At 48.7% G+C, this 20,000-nt stretch overlaps 2 protein-coding genes across 2 annotated transcripts; one reads left to right on the top strand and one right to left on the bottom strand.

Annotated features, from left to right (window-relative positions):
- Window positions 1–1,689: 1,689 nt before the first annotated feature.
- LOC135825131 (uncharacterized protein K02A2.6-like) lies at window positions 1,690–5,868 on the top strand. Its single transcript, XM_065337865.1, has one exon. It carries the CDS (start codon window positions 1,690–1,692, stop codon window positions 5,866–5,868), a length of 4,179 nt encoding a protein of 1,392 aa, XP_065193937.1.
- Window positions 5,869–10,465: 4,597 nt separating this feature from the next.
- LOC135824840 (MFS-type transporter SLC18B1-like) lies at window positions 10,466–12,442 on the bottom strand. The gene has a single exon (XM_065337559.1). It carries the CDS (start codon window positions 12,144–12,146, stop codon window positions 10,701–10,703), a length of 1,446 nt encoding a protein of 481 aa, XP_065193631.1. The 5' UTR covers window positions 12,147–12,442; the 3' UTR covers window positions 10,466–10,700.
- Between the last annotated feature and the right edge of the window lie 7,558 nt (window positions 12,443–20,000).

Genomic DNA, 20,000 nt, shown 5'->3' with positions numbered 1-20,000 from the left:
TGGGCATGAGAAAAGTGTTGTTCCTCGCGAGTTGTCTTTATTCGTGAGGTTTACAATGAATGCAGTTCATTCAGTTATTCGGTCGGAACATAGTGTCGGTATTCGCTAGTTGTCGTGCCTGATACTAGTATTAATGCATTCAGACTATGGCCAACTTTGACCACGTTTCTACGACTCAGACGTGTTTTATCAGCGATTGCACAAGTATCATTATTGAAACACGGCTGCATCACCATGATTCGAGTTCAGACGTGATCTTGGCCGTAGTCTGAATCGCAAGACTGCCAAGAGTCCATAGGCATAGTAGAGTAGTAAAGTTTCACATCCGCGTTACCACCGGCTTAGGATGGGGCTGAGAACCACAACCAGCTATTAAAGAGAAGTTTCGCTCGTGCCGGGCCACCACCGTGTCTGATTATCACGGTGGCAGATGCAGCGCTAGCCCCAGAAGCCATGTAAACGGCGAGGGTGAGGTGGTAAGTCTCACAAGCAGAAAAATACGGTATTTTACGACTCCCTGCTCACAAATAATTTCTGTTTGGTCTGCATTCCCGAAGATGGGCTCAGTCTAGTGGAGAGCGTTGTGACTTGTGTGAAGTTGTGAGGATGTCACAGTATGGTCACAGACTAGCACAGTGGAGTCCACAGACGGTGCACTCTACACGTATTGAGAAACATCATCATTCTGGAGATTGGGTAAATCTAGATATAGAATAATGCGGAACCGGTCCAGTTGGTCAAGCCATTGGGCGGACCAACGTTTTAGCCACTAATGTGTGTTTACTGCTGGGGACGAGGTCATGTGTATACTAGTACCCTGCATATCATTCACAACAGTAAAACCGGGTTTAAGCGACCACCTCACGGGGCAAGCAAAAGGAGTCGCTAAAGCCTGGTGGTCTTTTGAACCAGGTCTAGGTCCCACCTTGTCTGCGTAGGACTGTTCGTGCGCGTGCATGGAAAAGCGGTCGTTACAAGCCGGTGGTCGCTAAACCCAGGGGTCGCTTACACCAGGTTTTACTGTATGAAAGGCCCGGGCATGGCCGGCCAATCAAAAACTGCTTCCCGGGCATGGCCGGCCAATCAAAAACTGCTTCCCGGGTCCGCCGGCCCTGTAGATATGGAATAATGCAGATAAGAAGTCATAAGTAACAAGTTACTGAATCTGAATCTGAAGAAGGGCTGAGGCTTCCTGCAGCTTCATCTGTGAACGGAATTCGGGTGGACACACCCACTCCCATAGCGCTGCACATCCGAACCAGTTCCGTTAGAATATACAACGTTTCGGCACTTGGCCATCGTCAGGTAAGAAGACTGGGACAATGAAGTACAATGTAACTAAGGAGCAGGGAGTAGTAAAATTATGTTACCACTCACTGGTAAGGAGCACGGAGTGGTAAAATCATGTTACCACTCACTGGTGAGGAGCACGGAGTAGTGTAGTGTCATGTGACTAGATGCATGAAGCCCATGCATACATGCATTCCCATCATCATGATCCACTTACATGATCTAGCATTCCATTCCTCCTTCCCACTTTAGCCCGTATGTATATATCTAGTAGATTGCATGTGTTCTGGGGTCTTTGTCTTATCGTAGTACAACAGTTAGAACTAATGTCTTGGCTCTCTGGTTGGTCTGGTTAGACTAAAGTACGAAACACTACATGGTGGCAGCGGTCCAGAAGCCATGTCTTCTTCGGACCCCAGCTCGGTTCAGCCCGCTTCCCGCGGATCTTCCCCCGCCGGTGGCGGAGGCAGCAATGGTGGTTCAGGTAGCTCCTCCGGTGGAGCGCCTTCTACGTCTTCTTCGGCGCCCGCCCAGGTTTCTCTTCCGGGGATGGTTCACCTCTCACAGGTGTCCCCTCCATCATCGTTCAATTTCCAGGCTGCAGATCAGTGGGACCGCTGGCTGCGTCGTTTTAACCGCTATCGTCAGGCGTCTGGTCTTCACACCCAACCGGAGTCGGTCCAGGTGAACTCCCTCCTCTACACGATGGGCGAGCAAGCTGACGACCTACTGGACAGTTTCCATCTACCTGAGGATGACGTGAGTAAATTTACCACAGTCACTGAGCGTTTCACTGCCCACTTCGGCAAGAAGAGAAATTATGTGTACGAACGTGCATGTTTCCATCAGCGCACCCAACAGCCCACGGAGTCACTAGATGCATTCGTAAATGATCTCTACCGCTTGGCAGATAGGTGCAACTTCAAGGCCATGCACGATGAGATGCTCCGGGACCGGTTGATCGCAGGGTTAGCAGATGCACGTCTTTCTGAACGCCTGCAAATGGATTCGGATATGACGCTGGAGAAGGCGCTGGCTCACGCTCGCCAAAGCGCTGCCATCAAGGAGCAACAAACGACGGTACGTGCAGCAGCTGATCAGTCGTTGTTTGCTGTCCGCCAGGATCAGGGGCGGCTGCGTTCTAGTCGCGATCGTCCTCCGCTGCGTGATGCTCCCAGCTCCTCGCGCCACTCGACTCCGTCATCTGATTCTTGTCCTTGGTGCGGATACGAGTCACATCCCCGCGCACGATGTCCTGCAAGTCGTGTAACCTGCAAAGGGTGTGGCAAGACAGGCCACTTTCAACGAGTGTGCCGCTCTTCGCCACCATCTGGTTCCACCGGTTCTTCTGCACGACAGGGCACTCATCAGTCCCCGCGGGGCACAGGTGTCCATTCTCTCTCCAGCCACAGTGATTTCTCTAGCTCGGCAGTGAGTTCTGCTGACGCATTTCTGGGCACCCTCACCCATGGCACAGGCTGGAATCTCCCTATGCTTCTGCACGGCAAGGCCGTAACTATGAAGGTCGACACGGGTGCAGATGTCACTGCTATACCAGCTACAGTGTTCACGTCCCTGGACTTGCCTATCTCGCTGGCCCCATCGAACCGTACTCTCCGGGGCCCAGACAACACAAGCCTCAATGTTTGTGGCCGGTTTACAGCTGACCTGCGCACAGCTCACTCATCTCAGTCTCACTCCGTGCCCACCCAGGTGTACGTGGTCCGCGACCTCAAGCTTCCACTGCTCGGACGTCCAGCCATTGAGGCACTCGGCATCCTGCCTGCTCCTGCTAACGTCCTGGAGACCACCTCTACCTCTAGTGACTCAGCTTCAGACTCTCGCTCTCCTGTTGCCGCTGAGTTTCCTGACCTGTTCTCGGGCCTAGGTACCTTCGGTCCTCTCCACACCATTCAAATTCGCGATGAGGCTCCTCCATACTCGCTCTCCACTCCTCGGCGAGTTGCTCTGCCCATGGAATCGAAGGTTATTGAAGCCCTCCGTCGCATGGAAGCCGCTGGCGTCATTCGCCCAGTGTCCGAACCGACCGATTGGTGTGCCGGCATGGTCGTTGTGCCAAAACCAAACGGCAGCGTGCGCATCTGCGGTGACTTCACACGGCTCAACAAAGCCGTCAAGCGCGAACGGCACATTCTCCCTACCACGGACCATCTCCTCGCTCGCCTCGGTGATGCCAAGGTATTCTCCAAGCTGGACGCTAACAGCGGGTTTCACCAAATTCCGTTGGCGCCGGAGTCGCAGCTACTAACCACCTTCATCACGCCCATCGGCAGATTCTGCTACACGCGGCTCCCCTTTGGCATCTCCTCGGCACCCGAGTATTTTCAGAAACAGATGTCAGATCTGCTCAGCGACCTCCCTGGCAACATCTGCATGATGGACGACGTCCTCACATTCGGCTCCACCCTCGAGGAGGAGGTCGACAACCTTCGACCAGCTCTGGCCCGTCTTCAATCCGCCGGTGTCACGCTCAACAGCGAGAAGTGTCAATTTCATGCCACCTCGATCAAGTTCCTGGGCCACGTGATTGATGGCTGTGGCATCCGTCCAGATCCAGACAAGATCCACGCGATCCAGGAGCTCTCTCCCTGCTCCGATGTCCATTCCGTCCGCCGTCTGCTCGGCATGGCCAACCACCTAGGCAAGTTCATTCCGGACTTGGCCTCCATCACGCAACCTCTCAGGTCTCTCCTCGTCAAAGGCACCCCGTGGCAGTGGGGTGCTGAGCAGTGTGCCGCGTTCGACCGCATCAAGACGTCACTGAGTAACGAGCCCGTCCTGGCCAAGTACTCTCCCAACTACCACACCACAGTATCTGCTGATGCATCTTCCTTTGGCCTGGGTGCAGTGCTTCTACAACGCCAGCCCGACGCGTCCGTCCGTCCTGTAGCCTATTTGTCTCGCTCTCTCACACCAGCGGAAACGCGCTATTCGCAAATCGAGAAGGAGGCTCTGGCTGCGACGTGGGCCTGCGACCGGCTCTCACACTACCTCCTCGGCATGCCATTCACCATTGAGACGGATCACAAGCCACTCATCCCTCTGCTCGGTACCCGTGCTCTTGACGACCTCCCTCCGCGGGTCCTCCGGTTTCGTCTACGGCTACTTCGATTCGATTACAGTATTATCCACACTCCTGGCAAACAACTCGCAATTGCCGACGCTTTGTCTCGAGCTCCTCTGCGCAGCACAGATGCCGACGCTACTGCCACACTGGAGGCTGAGACCGCTGCTATGGTGTCGTACGTCACTGAGGCTCTGCCTGCCACTGCGCAACGCCTGGAAGAGGTTTCAGCATGGCAAAGCGACGACGATAGCTGTGCTCACATCATCGAGTACCTGCAGCACGGCTGGCCTGCTCCTAGCGATGCTCCTCCCGTAGTGCAGTTTCTTATAGAGCACAGCGCACATTTCAGCCTCACGGACGACGGCTTGATTCTGTATGATCAGCGTCTCTACATACCTCCCGCTCACCAGCAAGAAATCCTGGCTCGCCTTCACCAGGGTCATCAGGGCATCACCAAGTGCCGACGCCTGGCCCGCACTTCCGTATGGTGGCCATCGCTCTCGTCGGACATAGCTACTCTTGTCCAAACATGTGAAGAATGCAGTCGACACCGCGCTCAGCCACCTGAGCCTCTTCTCTCAACTCCACTCCCAGAGTTTCCTTGGCAACATCTGGCCGCAGACTTCTTCACCATCGACGGTCGCAACCACCTCCTCGTCATCGACTACTACTCTCGGTTCATCGAGGTCCTCGACATGCCCTCGCTCTCCACAGCTCGTACAGTCAGCCATTTCAAGTCACTGTTCGCTCGCCATGGCATCCCTGACTCTCTAACGACCGACAACGGACCGCAATTCACCAGTGCTGAATTTGCCCAGTTTGCATCCACCTATGGCTTCCGCCACGTCACCAGTAGCCCTCTCTATCCGCAAGCCAATGGCATGGCCGAGCGTGCTGTTCGCACGGTCAAAAGTCTGTTCCGTCAGGGCACTGATTGGCACCTCGCACTACTCGCGTACCGCAACACTCCCTTGGAGAATGGTAAGAGTCCAGCCCAGCTTCTGATGAACCGCCAGCTGCAGTCACTCTTACCTCTCTCTCCAACACAGCGACAGTCGCATCCAGTCGATCAGAGCGACCTGCGTGCCGCGGATCAGCGCTTAAAGGATCGCCAAAGCACCAACCATGCCAGTCGCCATGCAGCCCGGACACTGCCGTCTCTGTGTCCCCAACAGCCTGTGTATCTACCTGATCGTGAAGAGTCTGGCCACGTGATGAGCCAACCAGCCTTTCGCTCCTACATCGTAGCAACCCCATCGGGCCAGTTAAGACGCAACCGGCGGCACATTGTCCCAATGCCAACGCCGCAACAGTTGCCGCCTGCTGGTCACTCTGCCGCTACTACCGATCCTGATCCCCCAGCCAGTCAACCTTCTACTCCGCCGTGTTCTGCAGTTCCCAACTTGCCATCGACCCCTCCAGCTCAAGACCAGCCTGATAAGTATGTCACGGCTCGCGGCCGTGTCGTTCACGCTCCCGATCGCTTCTAACTTTGGTCTCTCCAAACAAAATACTCCACTCTTCTGTCTCTCCCTCTTTTGCTCGTTCTCTTTTCTAATGGCTTGCATGTGCCTGTGTGTCCTCTGTCCACCCCTAGCCTTAGGTCTTTTCTTTGTAAGAGGAGAGGATATACATGTACAATGCACTATACTAGAATACTCCCTCGGACAGACTAGTGCTTACAGAACTCTGTAATGGATCCCTTCTGCAACGGTCTTATTGTTTTCATTTTCAAAGTCGTCCAGTTAGGTATCTTCTCCATCTTCATAATCTACTGCCATATTTGCTCTTACAACCTCAAAGAAAGGGAGGTGTAGTGTCATGTGACTAGATGCATGAAGCCCATGCATACATGCATTCCCATCATCATGATCCACTTACATGATCTAGCATTCCATTCCTCCTTCCCACTTTAGCCCGTATGTATATATCTAGTAGATTGCATGTGTTCTGGGGTCTTTGTCTTATCGTAGTACAACAGTTAGAACTAATGTCTTGGCTCTCTGGTTGGTCTGGTTAGACTAAAGTACGAAACACTACAAGTAGTAAAATTATTTTACCACTCCCTGGTAAGAAGGACCATGTCATTGAAAGCTAAAGCAAAATGTGATGAAATGAAATTACATAATAACAATTTTTCCTCAGTCAAAAAAGCCGCAGTGATAGCATTGGGCCCTGAGCTTCCAACCCGAAATCGGGTTTTCCTTTGCTCGAGATAGCATTTTCAAAACGCAGTTTTACTAAAATTTGACAAACAAATTTTCGTAAGGAAAACTGCTCCACACGTGATCCATCAGCTCAAACGCGGGAACTCTAGCTTCTTCTTCACCCTTTTTTCAGCGCATTAGGCCGAGTAAAATAAATTACTAGATGATCGTCCTTTTTTTTGGAAAAATCGGGGAGGGCGGGAGGATTTTATTTTTATTTTTTTACTTTTTACCCTCTCATGCACACAGTGTACACAACAACATCAAGGTTTTTTTTCTCTTTTTTTCTTTTTTTTTCTTTTTTTCTTTTTCTTTCTTCAGCAGATCGATACTGACGTTGTGATATACTAGTAGTATGTGGTCCATATAGTAAAACTCACGATTTAAAAAATAAAATATTTCTTGGGGCGCTGACAAAAACTGGGGCGGACGGGGACGATCATCTAGCTTTTTTTTTTACTTGGCCTTATAGATCTTCAATGATTAGGGAGGGTACCAGGGTGGGACTGTTATATCTCCGCTCTCCGCTCCTCATACAATCCCCACTTCACATCACAATGCATCATTGCTTGTGAAATGGGCAATTGCATATCGGAGCTTCGAGCTTCGATATAACAGTGTATACTTCACAGCGCACGTCAACCGGCCTCCGTGGCAACAGTTATTTATGCACAAATGGCGACTACGAGCGTCAGTGATTATAATTTTGACGCAGCAAACCAGAACACCCAGGCTGGAATATAACACAAGGCCTAACACCAACTAAATGTGTGGCCACATGAAAACCAAAATCTGGAAAAATATTCATAACCTAGTATGGCGGGACGCTAACACTGGCCGTCCCGAAATTACTTGTAATGCGTACACTACGCAAGTAAACTAACGGATTAGTCCAGAAGGTATGTTTTGCACACAGGAAGCTGCTGGCGCGGTGACCAGGTGATTTGGGCACCCAGGAGCACGTGACCGCTTATTCAACCATGTATTCAACCATGTTCGATTGGAAATAAAGGAGGAATGCTGCATCGCAGCCTTTTCGGACCAAAACCAGTCGACTCAGCGTCCAAAAGACTACAACATATGGGCCAATCGCGGTCATCCGTGCTTTTATAAGAACGAAATGGCGCTTTTAGTGACATTTTGCATACAAATCCCCATCTAGTGGGGCGCAGTCACCCAGTTTCGGTGGAAGTGCGCGAGTTCGATTGGGATTCAAGTAGGAAGGGAGCGTCTCAGCTTCCTCGGACCAAGACCATTCGACTCAGCACCCCGAAGACTACAACTGGTGAAAATTTGATTTTAGGGTATACTTCCCCTTTAACTGGTTTGAGGGAAAGAGACAAACGGGAAAAGTCTGAAGAAAACATTTGACTGTCACCACCAGGACTCAAACCAGGGACCCTCGCTTGTAGCCAGCGATGCTCTAACCACTGAGCTATGGTGTAGTCGTCATCCCAGCAGAGGCCGTTCAACATTTTCTTCAGACTTCGTAATTCACACTTCCTGTGAATCCACACAGGCGGGTGGGACGCAGCCCTCACTGTACACACTTCACGTACAAACTAGCACGCGGGGAGCCCCAAGTCATAAAATATTAAAGGGGAAGTTAAGGCAAAAATTAAAATTTCACCGGTTGTAGTCTTCGGGGTGCTGAGTCGAATGGTCGTGGTCCGAGGAAGCTGAGACGCTCCCTTCCTACTTGAATCCCAATCGAACTCGCGCACTTCCACCGAAACTGGGTGACTGCGCCCTACTAGATGGGGATTTGTATGCAAAATGTCACTAAAAGCGCCATTTCGTTTTTATAAAAGCACAGATGACCGCGATTGGCCCATATGTTGTAGTCTTTTGGACGCTGAGTCGCCTGGTTTTTCCTTTATTCCCAATCGAACATGGTTGAACAAGTGGTCACGTGCTCCAGGGTGCCCAAATCACCTGGTCACCACGCCAGCAGGCGACAACTTTCACACCAAGATTCAACTCGAGTTCAACTAGAGTGACAGGACTGCACCCAAAAAAGGTCAAACAGGCTAGTAAGTTGTACCCTGCAGGCACGGTGACCAGGTGACTGGTGTACGCAGGAGCACGTGACCACTTCTTCAACCATGTTCGATTGGGAATAAAGGAGGAACGCTGCATCGCAGCCTTTTCGGACCAAAACTAATCGACTCAGCGTCCAAAAGACTACAACATATGGGCCAATCGCGGTCATCCATGCTTTTATAAGAACGAAATGGCGCTTTTAGTGACATTTTGCATACAAATCCCCATCTAGTAGGGCGCAGTCACCCAGTTTCGGTTGAAGTCCGCGAGTTTGATTGGGATTCAAGTAGGAAGGGAGCGTCTCAGCTTCCTCGGACCACGACCATTCGACTCAGCACCCCGAAGACTACAACTGGTGAAATTTTAATTTTTGCCTTAACTTCCCCTATAACTGGTTTGAGGGAAAGAGACAAACGGGAAAAGTCTGAAGAAAAAATTGACTGTCACCACCAGGAATAATAATAATAATAATAATCAACAATGAAGTTGAAGACACCACTTCAGCTGTACTTATTGTTGATAAATCTGGTGGTAAAGACACACCTGGCAATACGGCGGTAAACACACGCCTGCCCACACACGCTCTCTAAGCTGCAAAGTTCTGGCACAGAGCTCTCCTTCTCGCCGCCACCACCACCATCACTTGTAGGCCTTGACGGATTATGCTAATATTTTCGTGAAATTATGCTTTTCGCATTGCTGAAAAAATTGCAGAATATTATTATGCTATTTTTATGCTAAAAGTTATCATATTATGCCGCATTATGCTCACATATGCTGCTAATATTGTGATGGTTCTGTGCAAAATAACAGGGGAATTTTTGTAGAGGGCGTTGTACTGTAGATCTACATGTAGTAGCAAAAGTTCAACGGGGTCAACGCACCGTCCGACCTAGCTACGACCGTAACTGATAGGAGTGGACTGGACATGTTATCAAGGGAGTCGTAAACCTACGACTTCCTGGTGCATCTACTTGTACTTGTACTTGTAGAACATTGTACAACTGTATGGAATTTGATGCGAACAGGCGGATTATTCCAATTTATGCGATTCGTATGCAATTTGCCTCGAATTATGCGATTATTCGATTTTGGTAGGAATTATGCGAAACATTATGCTAGCATAATCCGTCAAGGCCTAACCATCAGCTCGCGCCTGGTGCCTCGTCAATGCATGGTTGGCGGTATCCGACATAGCAGGCTGGTACATCAAGTAGTGCATGGCACATAGAAGATGACGCAGCAACGATATAGCTCGATTGCGATATACGTTTCGTCCCCGCTGGACTCATCAGCGTAACTTGTATAGCGCAACTTGTAATTCCTTGGTCCTTTCTCTTTTGTACGAGAGAGCTTGGAAGCTCAGGGCCTACTATTATACGCTATGCTTTTTTGCCTAGCTCATCATGCATGTTATTAGAACTGATGGAACTTTCTCTTTGGCCCCAACTTCGTTGCGGTCTTATCGTGTTTTACGTCGACCATGACGACTACAATGCCCAACCATACCACAACGAACTGATCGGCTACATCATTGCACTGTATTGCAAAACGTTTCCATCTGTTCGAATAACATGCATGATGAGCTAGGCCAAAAAAGCATAGCGTAGGGCCCTGAGCGAAAGAAATAAACTTTCTCTTTGCATTCGAGAGTAATACGACACAGTCTACCACCGTGATGACCTAGGCAAACAAGCATAGGGATGTTTCTCCTTTTTTTTTCAAGACGTAACCTGGGATTCGAACCCGCACTATGGCCCTGCATGCATTCCCCTGATACACTTCGCATACATACTCATTCTTCCAAGTCACAGCGTTATGAATACGATCTTGCATTTGACAGTCCTAGTTGAATATTGCGGCCAGCTGCCTTTGATGGTACGGTACGGGGCAGGTACGGGATAGCACCAGGCATGCCGATGGCACAAACAAACAAACACGAAATTAAAGCTGTGTGGACCCTGGCTAGTGCCAGACATTACTGAAGTAACGTCTTTTGCATAGCTACGGGAATAAATTGATTCTTGGCTCTCCATCTGAGTCCATTCAAGTAGCAATAACATGGATGTCGATTATGAATGACCTTTCACAAGGTTCTCAAGCTGTACAATGAGCAGCTTGTCACAGCTGAGTGCGGCAATGGAGAAGAGCGCAGTCCAGAGCAAATATACTACACCCATTATTGAAGTGCCATACTCAAACCCGACGGCTGCAGTTATTGTGCTGCCCAACATTGGGCCAACGCCATAGCCAAGAGATACTCCTGCTTGGAAGAGGCCAGCAGCTGCTGCACGCATCTCCCCCGGACTGCCCAAGCCCTGAGCATCCAGAGTTCGGAGAATATCAGGCACAGACGACACAGCAACGAGGGCATCGCCCACACCAAACAACACCATAGCTATGTAGCAGAAAGCTAAGGACTTTGGGAGTGGTAAAAACGGAGCAGGGCCAACTAGCTCACAGCCTATTCCACATATGAGGAGACCAACAGCTTGCATGAGTCTAGGGTTAAGTGAGCGATCAACACAATAGCCTACAGGCAGAGTGACCGCACTAAATGCCACACTCATAATAAAGAAACCAATTCCAGCGTATATCGTCGGCAAGTTGAATGAATTCTTCAGGTACACCGAGAGGACTGGCTCTAGAAATCCCATAATCGAAACCCCGATAATTAAGTTTATGATCACCATCCACACCCAGGGCACAGACAGTAATTGAATATAGCTAATGTTACTCTTCAGCTTGACTGAAGACAGGACAGTCTCACTAGACGGTACGAACATGACGAGAAGAACAAGATTGACTCCAAGAACACCACTGATGATGTAGAACGGAAGAGCAAATCCGCCCGCGTCATACAGCACTCCGCCTAGTGCCGGACCCATGGCATAGCCTACTCCATTTGCACACCTCAACACTCCATTCACCAATCCGCTCGACTCCGGGAAGGCACCGACTAGTAGCGAAAATGAAGAAACAAAGTTTGCTGCCGTTGAAATGCCTTGGACTAAACGGATAGTGAGGCACATTGCCAGGAAGATACTCCACGACTCGATTTTATTGACAAAACTAAACAGAAACATCATTGCACTAATCTCAAATGTACTCAGGACCAACATCAACTTACTTCCAACATTCACCAAGTCCTTGGCTAAGAAAGGAGCAGCAAGAAATTCCACGAACGTTGCTATGCTGAATATCAGACCGATGACAAAATGGTTCGCCAAACTCGGACTAGGCACTTTCTTCAACGCTTCTCCACCAAAGAATGGCATCATCAAGCCAATAGCGGTCCACACGATCGTGTTGTTGATGGCAACAAACAGCAAAATGATGTTGCTGCGGACTGGCGAAAGAGCATTTGCTTTGGCTCCACCATCAATGGCATCATCTATATCACTGTCCACTGTTTGTGCAGCAGCCTTGCTTTCTGACCTTCTGGTATTGCTACAGTGCAGCTCGTACCGTTGCCGGTTCACGTTCAGGTCACTACGCTCCTCGGCGTCCTCGCTCATCGTGCAGGTGCACGGTTGATGGCGTTTTTTGTGCTTTGACAATATTTTTATTTTCTCTGCTTTGCCATCAGCGCCAGACTCATGGACCAGATTCGTTCCGTGTTTGTCCAAAGAGAAGCACTTGTCGGATGCCGGAAATCGCCGGAAACTTTGACTTGAAGTCTTGGGAAAGTGCACCCACGCTCACGTCCTGTTCTTCTTCAGCAGCGACAGAAAAGCAGCGCTTCATCGCGAGTAAAAATGAGACTCACAAGAGTCACACTCATGATAATGCGAATGTCCACGGTCGGGCGCTGCACCAAGTGCATGGGCCGCGCAACAGGCTAGCTACACTTTTTTTGTAGGCTGAGCTACAAACTTTGTCCAAGCGCATATGTGCGGCACATCATGAACTCTTTTCTGTCCCAGATCATAAATCCAAAGCTACAGGGAGTTTACTACTCCCTGATCCAAAGCCATGTCTTGAACTGTCGATCTATGCACGTAGACCCGGGTGCTCGAATGAGATACAGGGTAGGTCTACCAAAACAGAAACAGCCTGAAATTGTACCTAAACTTATTCCGATTTCGTTTAGTTTTCACAAATACCATCAACATACGGCCCGCTAACGGTATGCCAAATTTCAGCTCTGCCCGGTGTAAACGGTTTTTGAAATACTCGCGACCCACTTTTTGTTGGGTCCTTGATTCGAGGATGTGGGTCCACGGTACGGTGCTGCCAAAGACCTGCTGAATCTGCGGCTCCACTGACCATCTTGCTCTCAAAAACGAAGTACTAGTAAGTACTACTCCCTGCCCTCAACTGCCATACCAAGCGTAGACGATGGTAGACCCGTGTGCTTGAATCGGAGACGAACTGACGAGTTTGCTGTTTCTGATTCGAGCACCCAATTTTCAAGTAAAAAATCCGAAGGAAATACGACTATTTTACTGCGCGCTGTAGCTTGTGTTGTAGCGCACCCAGGTTCTGAATTCCTGCTAGGTGGGTCAAGCCAGACTCTTCCCTGTTCCATCGCCTCTCCGGCAAAAGTATAAGATTTACAGATGAGAAATTGCACACCTGTCAAATCGTTTCTGATTCAAGCACCCGGGTCTATGAGTATGACTACGGCGACGCGTGCAACGCTGCGTCGACCCAGGCCAGATAAGATGAGCTCAGGCTCTTTGTTGCCTTTAGTCTAGCGATGTCAGGGTAAATTTCTGTTTTGAGAATCGGGCAAATATTGTAATACCATCCGATTCCTGAAGACAAGTAGAGTGTACTGGCAAAGTTTGAAGCAAATCGGAGCAAATATAGTGGACTTATTCCAGTTTAGAGTGCGCGGCGTAAGTCGAAAAGCACCATGCCGCACTGTACACAAACCAGATCTCACCACGGCACAAAATCGGTCTTGACAACAGGGATCGCGGCTCATGAATAATCTTGCGCACTGTACAAAATGTACATACCGTAGCTGTACTGTTTGTTTTTTTGTTGCTGCAAACTGTTGGAGAAATTCAAGAAGACTGTTGAAGAGTAGCCGAAGTATGAGTTGTGATTTGGCCATTCTCCAAGACAAGAAGAGTTCGACAAGTAGATTATGATCCTGGTGGTGGTCAGCTTTGAACTTCATCAGTTCTAACACCAATGCATTTGAAACGTTTCCGATCATGCTAGGCAGGGGCTTATCCTGCAATAGCTGCTCCTCCTTGAGTCCAAGACTCGACAAAACATCTTCACCGCCGGTCCTTTTGCTGGACGAACACTCATGATGGCGGTGTATCCAGCAATGGAGTACCTGTCGCGAAAAATACTACAAGTCTGGTGCGCGGCGTGATACGCCGGTGAAACTTGGCAGCAAACTAAATTGGACGACGGGGAACACGATGGAACTAAAATCAAACCTGTATCAGGCAGCGCAAGAGATGAAAAAGGCGACTGAACATACGCTAACTTGTCGGCGGCCATACTCCCAGCTCCGTAGGCGCAGCTCGCCCGCACAAACGCGGATACGAAAGTTCATCTTCTATTTTCGTGGCAATAGTCACGACCAAGCTTGTCACTGACGTCTTCAGGTCACATTTGAATATCCCGCGTGCCAAGTACTGCACGCTCTGGCCGCGACTGGCATTCTGCCGTACTGGCCTTTTCACTGCACTACACACTAGTCACCGTTAAATTACATTCACCATGGTAACAGTTCAAACCAGAGAAATCCGAGTGCATGAACACAGTGGCGCCCCACGCAAGTGAGCTGAGCCGAGTGCTGAAGAGTGAAGTTGTGATGCTGGGTCAGCGGAGGCTTCGGCGATGTCGCGATATTACATTCTCTGACCCGGACTGCTCGTTACACAGACCTACTGTTTTCGCAATCATCAAACTCCACTCATTTTCTGGTCAGAAATAATTATATGGGATACAGAACCGGACTAGATCTAGAGGCACGCCTGGCCACATTATGAAAAAGTCTTTGAAAAAGCAATACAGGTGGAATCCTGATAATTCGAACCTCCAAATGCCAGCAAAAAAACTTCTAATTATCCGGACATTCTAATTATCCAAACACGAACCCACAACACAATAATTATGTATGTCAAAATGCTCCCATGGTCACGCAGAGTTGCGCTATGGACCTTAGACTCAGATTTCACGGATACTGAACTGACCAGCACAGCCTGCTCATGCAAACTGAACTGACCAGTACAGTGTACAGTGAACTTCGAATTGCACTTTGCTAACTTCGAATTATCAGCACAAATCCCACACATTTTCTATGTAAGTGGAATCCGTGGAACTTCGAATTAATCGGACATGTCCGGTTCGAGGTTCGAATTATCAGAAAAATATATGTGGGAATCGTATTGACAGAAATCGGTCCTAGAAAAACTTCTAATTAAGCGGTATGTTCGAATAGGGCTTGAAAGTGCTACGTCACAGCATAGCAACAATTTCAAAAATTCAAAAACTGGATCCACTTGGATCCAGTTTTTGTATGGATCCAAGCACATTTCAAGCGGTCTTACCCACAGCATGGTGATGTAGCCAGTGAAACTGACTGATTTGGCTACTGGGGGCGGGGTTACAACTGGTGGCGAAATAAAAGTCACACCTGCATGCGACATGAGTGGGTTGCTATGCACCCACATACTTAGGCAATAGCAAAGTCACACCTTAGTGGATCCAAAAGTAGAAATCTGATGTCAACTTACTACTCTCTGGCCGTTTTGACGTCATCACTTTCAAGCCCTATTAAGCCATAATCGAATTATCAGGATTCCACCTGTACTACATGACTGTGCAGAAAATCTGTAACTAAAGACCACCGTCACTAGCGACCAGCCTGGTATACGTACTACAGACCACTTCGCCAGGCACGGACGGTCTCATGTGCAGTGCAAACATCTACCTAAGGACCACCTGCCATTAAAGATCGCTTTCTCTGCCTCCCCCCCCCCCCCCCCCCAAGGGGTGGTCGTTTGTCACAGGTTTTGCTGTATTGAGAAAATGAAGATGACGACGACGACGTTTTCGCCTGTGGTGTAGATCACGTGAAAAAGGACTGAGGCGATGCAGCTGCAGAGTGAAATGCGTGACCTGCCGCCACTTGGCAATTACTCTTGAACCCTGACACTGAGACAGCAAACTACAGACTATTTTACTCCATGCATTCTGTTTGATAAGCAGCTCCTTTCTTCCGTCCGTTACAAGAAAGTAGTAGTGGGTGCATCGCTGCACATCATCGCGAAACTTCATGCACAACTTCACACACACATCGACACTGAAGCCATAGCCAACATAATACGACCATGGTCTTGGTGTGTTCAGCGGTGTTATGATTCATCAGCAGTGTCCGAGTCATTCGCACTGACTCGCGCTGACTATAACGTATAAGCTCACCTTTGAGTGCCCCATAATGTTTCTATGACTAAAATTACCTTGACCTTCCGGCGTCTCCAGAGTCGTGCAGGGAAATTCCCAAGAAGCACAGCCACCGCCGAACCAGTAAGGTGACGTGTTGATACCTGTCTGAAGTAAAAGCAGCGCTGTCTCTTGGGATCCAGGAACACACCTCGAAGCATACCACTTACCAGCCGGCTTTGACCTGAAACAATTGAGAGAATGAAGATGACGACGACAACGTTTCAAAATTTCGCGGGTGGTGAGGTGCATGAGGATTGAGGTGTTGCCACCTCCTTAACCTGGCACCATGTGCATGGCCATTGGTAGGGCTAGGGTACCCGGGTGTGGGTCTACAAAATACTCCGTTGTAGTCCAGGTGTTGACCACTTGAAGAAATGATATGGACGATCCGAAGGCACTGCCAACTTACACCCTGACACTGCTGTTGGCAGCAGGGAGTAGTACAATACATGTATAATATGGTATTGTACTACTCCCTGATTGGCAGTGCCCCCGGATCGTCCATATCAGGGTTTTAAGAGTCATTTCTTCACGTGGTAAACCGTGACCTGGACCTACAATGGCGTATTTTGCATCACTTGTAGACTGACGTAGATCCCCAGTTCCACACCCTGCCCATGGTGTCAGGTGAGGGAGTTGACAACACCTCATGCACCTCACCACCCGGCACCCGCGAAATGTTGAAACGTTTCGACATCATCTTCATTCTCTCAATTGTTTCATGGCAGTCTGCCATTCCCCCCAGGTTCAAGTCCTGCTTGGAAGCGGAAGGAATTTTTCCAGCCGTGCTGCGACCCACAGTTAATTGGGAACTCGTGGCCTGGCACGAGGGTAACATGGATGCAGCTAATGGGATTTAGGTCTTTGACCACTTGGTGGTGGGTCTGATCTACTCACCTCCCACCGCTTTAGGAGCTGCATCTGCGCCTTTGATCCTAGAGGGTGGTGGCGTTCCCACGGCGGATGCGGAAAACTCGGCTTCCAGCCGAGTCTCACGCGAACCGTAGAATTCATTTTTTAATTTTAGTCTGCCATTCATGTGTTAGGATTGTTGTCATCACGGTGTTTTGACATGCTTCTCTCGAGTCTATTGCTTTTTCTGCTACATTCTGTTTTTGAGTTCATAGTGCTATAAACTCAAAATCATTTCTCACCCATGTTGATGTGGTGTCTCTTTCTTTCTTTTTTACCAACGCTACAATATGGAAAGAGAAAAGGACCTACATGTATAAGTTACTAGTTATGACTAACAGTCAACAAGGGAAACGAGATAATAATGCAGTCAGATAGTGCGACAACAAGGCACAAAATTGATAGGGATTATACAGATGTATGTCCTTTCTATTATTACTATTGGCTCAACACCGGAGCTTCTATAATGGTTTTGTGCCTTTCCAAATTTACAACATTCCCTGTACTATCCTGAAGGCAAGGAAAAGAAAGCGTTGGATAGATGAGAGGAAATGTGTTGGCTTGATTGTGGGGATTTGCGTCTTTGCATGTGAAGGTATAGATTGCGAAACTATTTTGATCGCCGCCAAACTACCGCTTGAATTATTATTAACTGGTTTTGAGGGAAAGAGACAAACGGGAAAAGTCTGAAGAAAAAATTGACTGTCACCACCAGGACTCGAACCAGGGACCCTCGCTTGTAGCCAACGATGCTCTAACCACTGAGCTATGGTGTAGTCGTCATCCAAGCAGAGACCGTTCAACGTTACTGGTTCGAGGGAAAGAGACAAACGGGAAAAGTCTGAAGAAAAAATTGACTGTCACCGCCAGGACTCGAACCAGGGACCCTCGCTTGTAGCCATCGATGCTCTAACCACTGAGCTATGGTGTAGTCGTCATCCAAGCAGAGACCGTTCAACGTTTTCTTCAGACTTCGTAACTCACGCTTCCTGTGAATCCACACAGGCGGGTGGGACGCAGCCCTCACTGTACCCACACACTTCACGCACAAACTAGCACGCGGGGAGCCCCAAGTCATAAAATATTAACTGGTTTTGAGGGAAAGAGACAAACGGGAAAAGTCTGAAGAAAAAATTGACTGTCACCACCAGGACTCGAACCAGGGACCCTCGCTTGTAGCCAACGATGCTCTAACCACTGAGCTATGGTGTAGTCGTCATCCAAGCAGAGACCGTTCAACATTTTCTTCAGACTTCGTAACTCACACTTCAATTATTATTATTATTATTATTATTATTATTATTATTTTTTGCAAACCCTTTCTTATTATTATTATTATTATGGGGGTGGCTTTATTGGTTTTGTGTTTGTATTATGCAGCATCCCGGGTCATTTAAGACCATGGGGAGTACTGCTGTTGTATGTGAAGGAAATGTAATAAGGAAGACTGAGAAAAAAGAAAGAAAAAAGAGAGAAATACTGTGAACAGCAAATCTACAATGATGCATGTACAATCTATTATACAACTAATCTGCGAGAATGAGACTTAACACAAGCAGGTACAGTAATAGCAAGAGAGCTAAATCAGAAAACAAAATCCGTTGAAAAGTAACCGTCATCAAATCTGAAATCGAGCCCTTCAGCGACACAATAGCACTGAAGGCAGCAATATAATTCTTCTCATTCAACATCAGTGAAGCACCGTCAAAACCGGTGAATGGGGGCTGATGGTATTATTGTTGTCTTTATTATTATTATTATTATTATTGTTATCAGCATTTTCGAGTTGACATCGCCCAGCAAGCTTGGCTAGTTCTCGCTTAGGCCAAATGTAAGGAAGAATGAAGAACGAGCGGGGTCAATGAGGTGCCTCTTACTCATGTCGACAAAACAACAGGTGTGGTGGAGTTTGAAGTACTTTATTGGCAAAACAAAAGTCATAATTATACACTTCTCGCCGTTCACAACAACAGGGTCTCCGCCAACCGTCATTAGGTCACTACTGTCTACTTCGAAGTACAAGTACATGACTGTACAAACAGTAAACCACCTAGGCTAGGGCGACTTCTTTTTGGAATGGACCTGAGTCATCACGTCAGGTACGCGATGATTACTGATGATGTGGGGTAGCAGTGAAGTGGGACAGAAGACTAGGACAAACAGACAACGGGCTTGCGGAGGGACTTGATGATCACCGTTGCGTGTCTGGGAGAGGTGCTACGGGTTCGTGTGGCGTCAGTCTTCTTGCTTAGCCGGCTGTATCTGGATAGTAAAATCCAACCCCACCATAGAAGCCGAGTCGCATGCCAGTAGGCAGAGTATTCAGAGTAATGCTGGAGGTGCTATGGCAGTGTATCGCCGGGCGGGATTGCATTCAGGTTGCCGGATTTTGTGACTGACGCACCGACGCGTTGTTCCATACGTATATGCGACACTTGTGAACACAGCTTTACTCTCGGCTCACTGCGTGAAAGGTTACTCATCTCGTCAGGAAAGTGCTAAGAAGACAGGCAATCACCGCGGGCTGCTCTGGTCGCACAGTGCTCCTCTTTGCCTCAAGCATTACTAGGCTAGTATAAGAAGCCAACAAGTACAACCCTGCTGACTAAGAACTAACTAATCGACTACAAGTACAAGGCTACAGAGCTGCAGTAGCCTGCACACACCACACGCACGCAGCCATGTTCCTTCCTATCCGAGTTCAGAGCCTCCGTGCGGGGTCGAATCCAAGCGCCAATCCCGGACCACCTGTATGTACAGCCCTGGCTGCTCTGGACTGCACATGTCATGATCAAAGACACAAAACGGCAGGGGAAAGCTAGATTGTGCGCTTTCAGCGAAGGACAACGTTGGCAGACCATCCGCTGACAGGAGGACTTGTGGAGTGTGCAAGCAATTGGAAAGCAACATCCGCTGTACGCAAGGTGAGTCACCTGTGATTTGTGCATTGGACATTCTCTCCTAAGCCACAGCCTCTACTTGTCTGGTACTTTCTTCTCCCCTTGGTCTCTCTCTCTCTCATTCTTGCTCTATCTTTCACT

The sequence above is a fragment of the Sycon ciliatum genome, chromosome 9 (assembly GCF_964019385.1).
Source record: "Sycon ciliatum chromosome 9, ocSycCili1.1, whole genome shotgun sequence".
In the NCBI taxonomy this organism is placed as follows: Eukaryota; Metazoa; Porifera; class Calcarea; order Leucosolenida; family Sycettidae; genus Sycon; species Sycon ciliatum.
The sequence above is the reverse complement of the archived record's forward strand: the minus strand, read 5'-3'. Positions and strand labels throughout refer to the sequence as shown.

Excerpts from the sequence above, each read along its gene's own strand:
- LOC135825131 (XM_065337865.1), top strand. The coding sequence starts at position 1,690 with ATGTCTTCTTCGGACCCCAGCTCGGTTCAGCCCGCTTCCCGCGGATCT.
- LOC135824840 (XM_065337559.1), bottom strand. The coding sequence starts at position 12,146 with ATGAGCGAGGACGCCGAGGAGCGTAGTGACCTGAACGTGAACCGGCAA.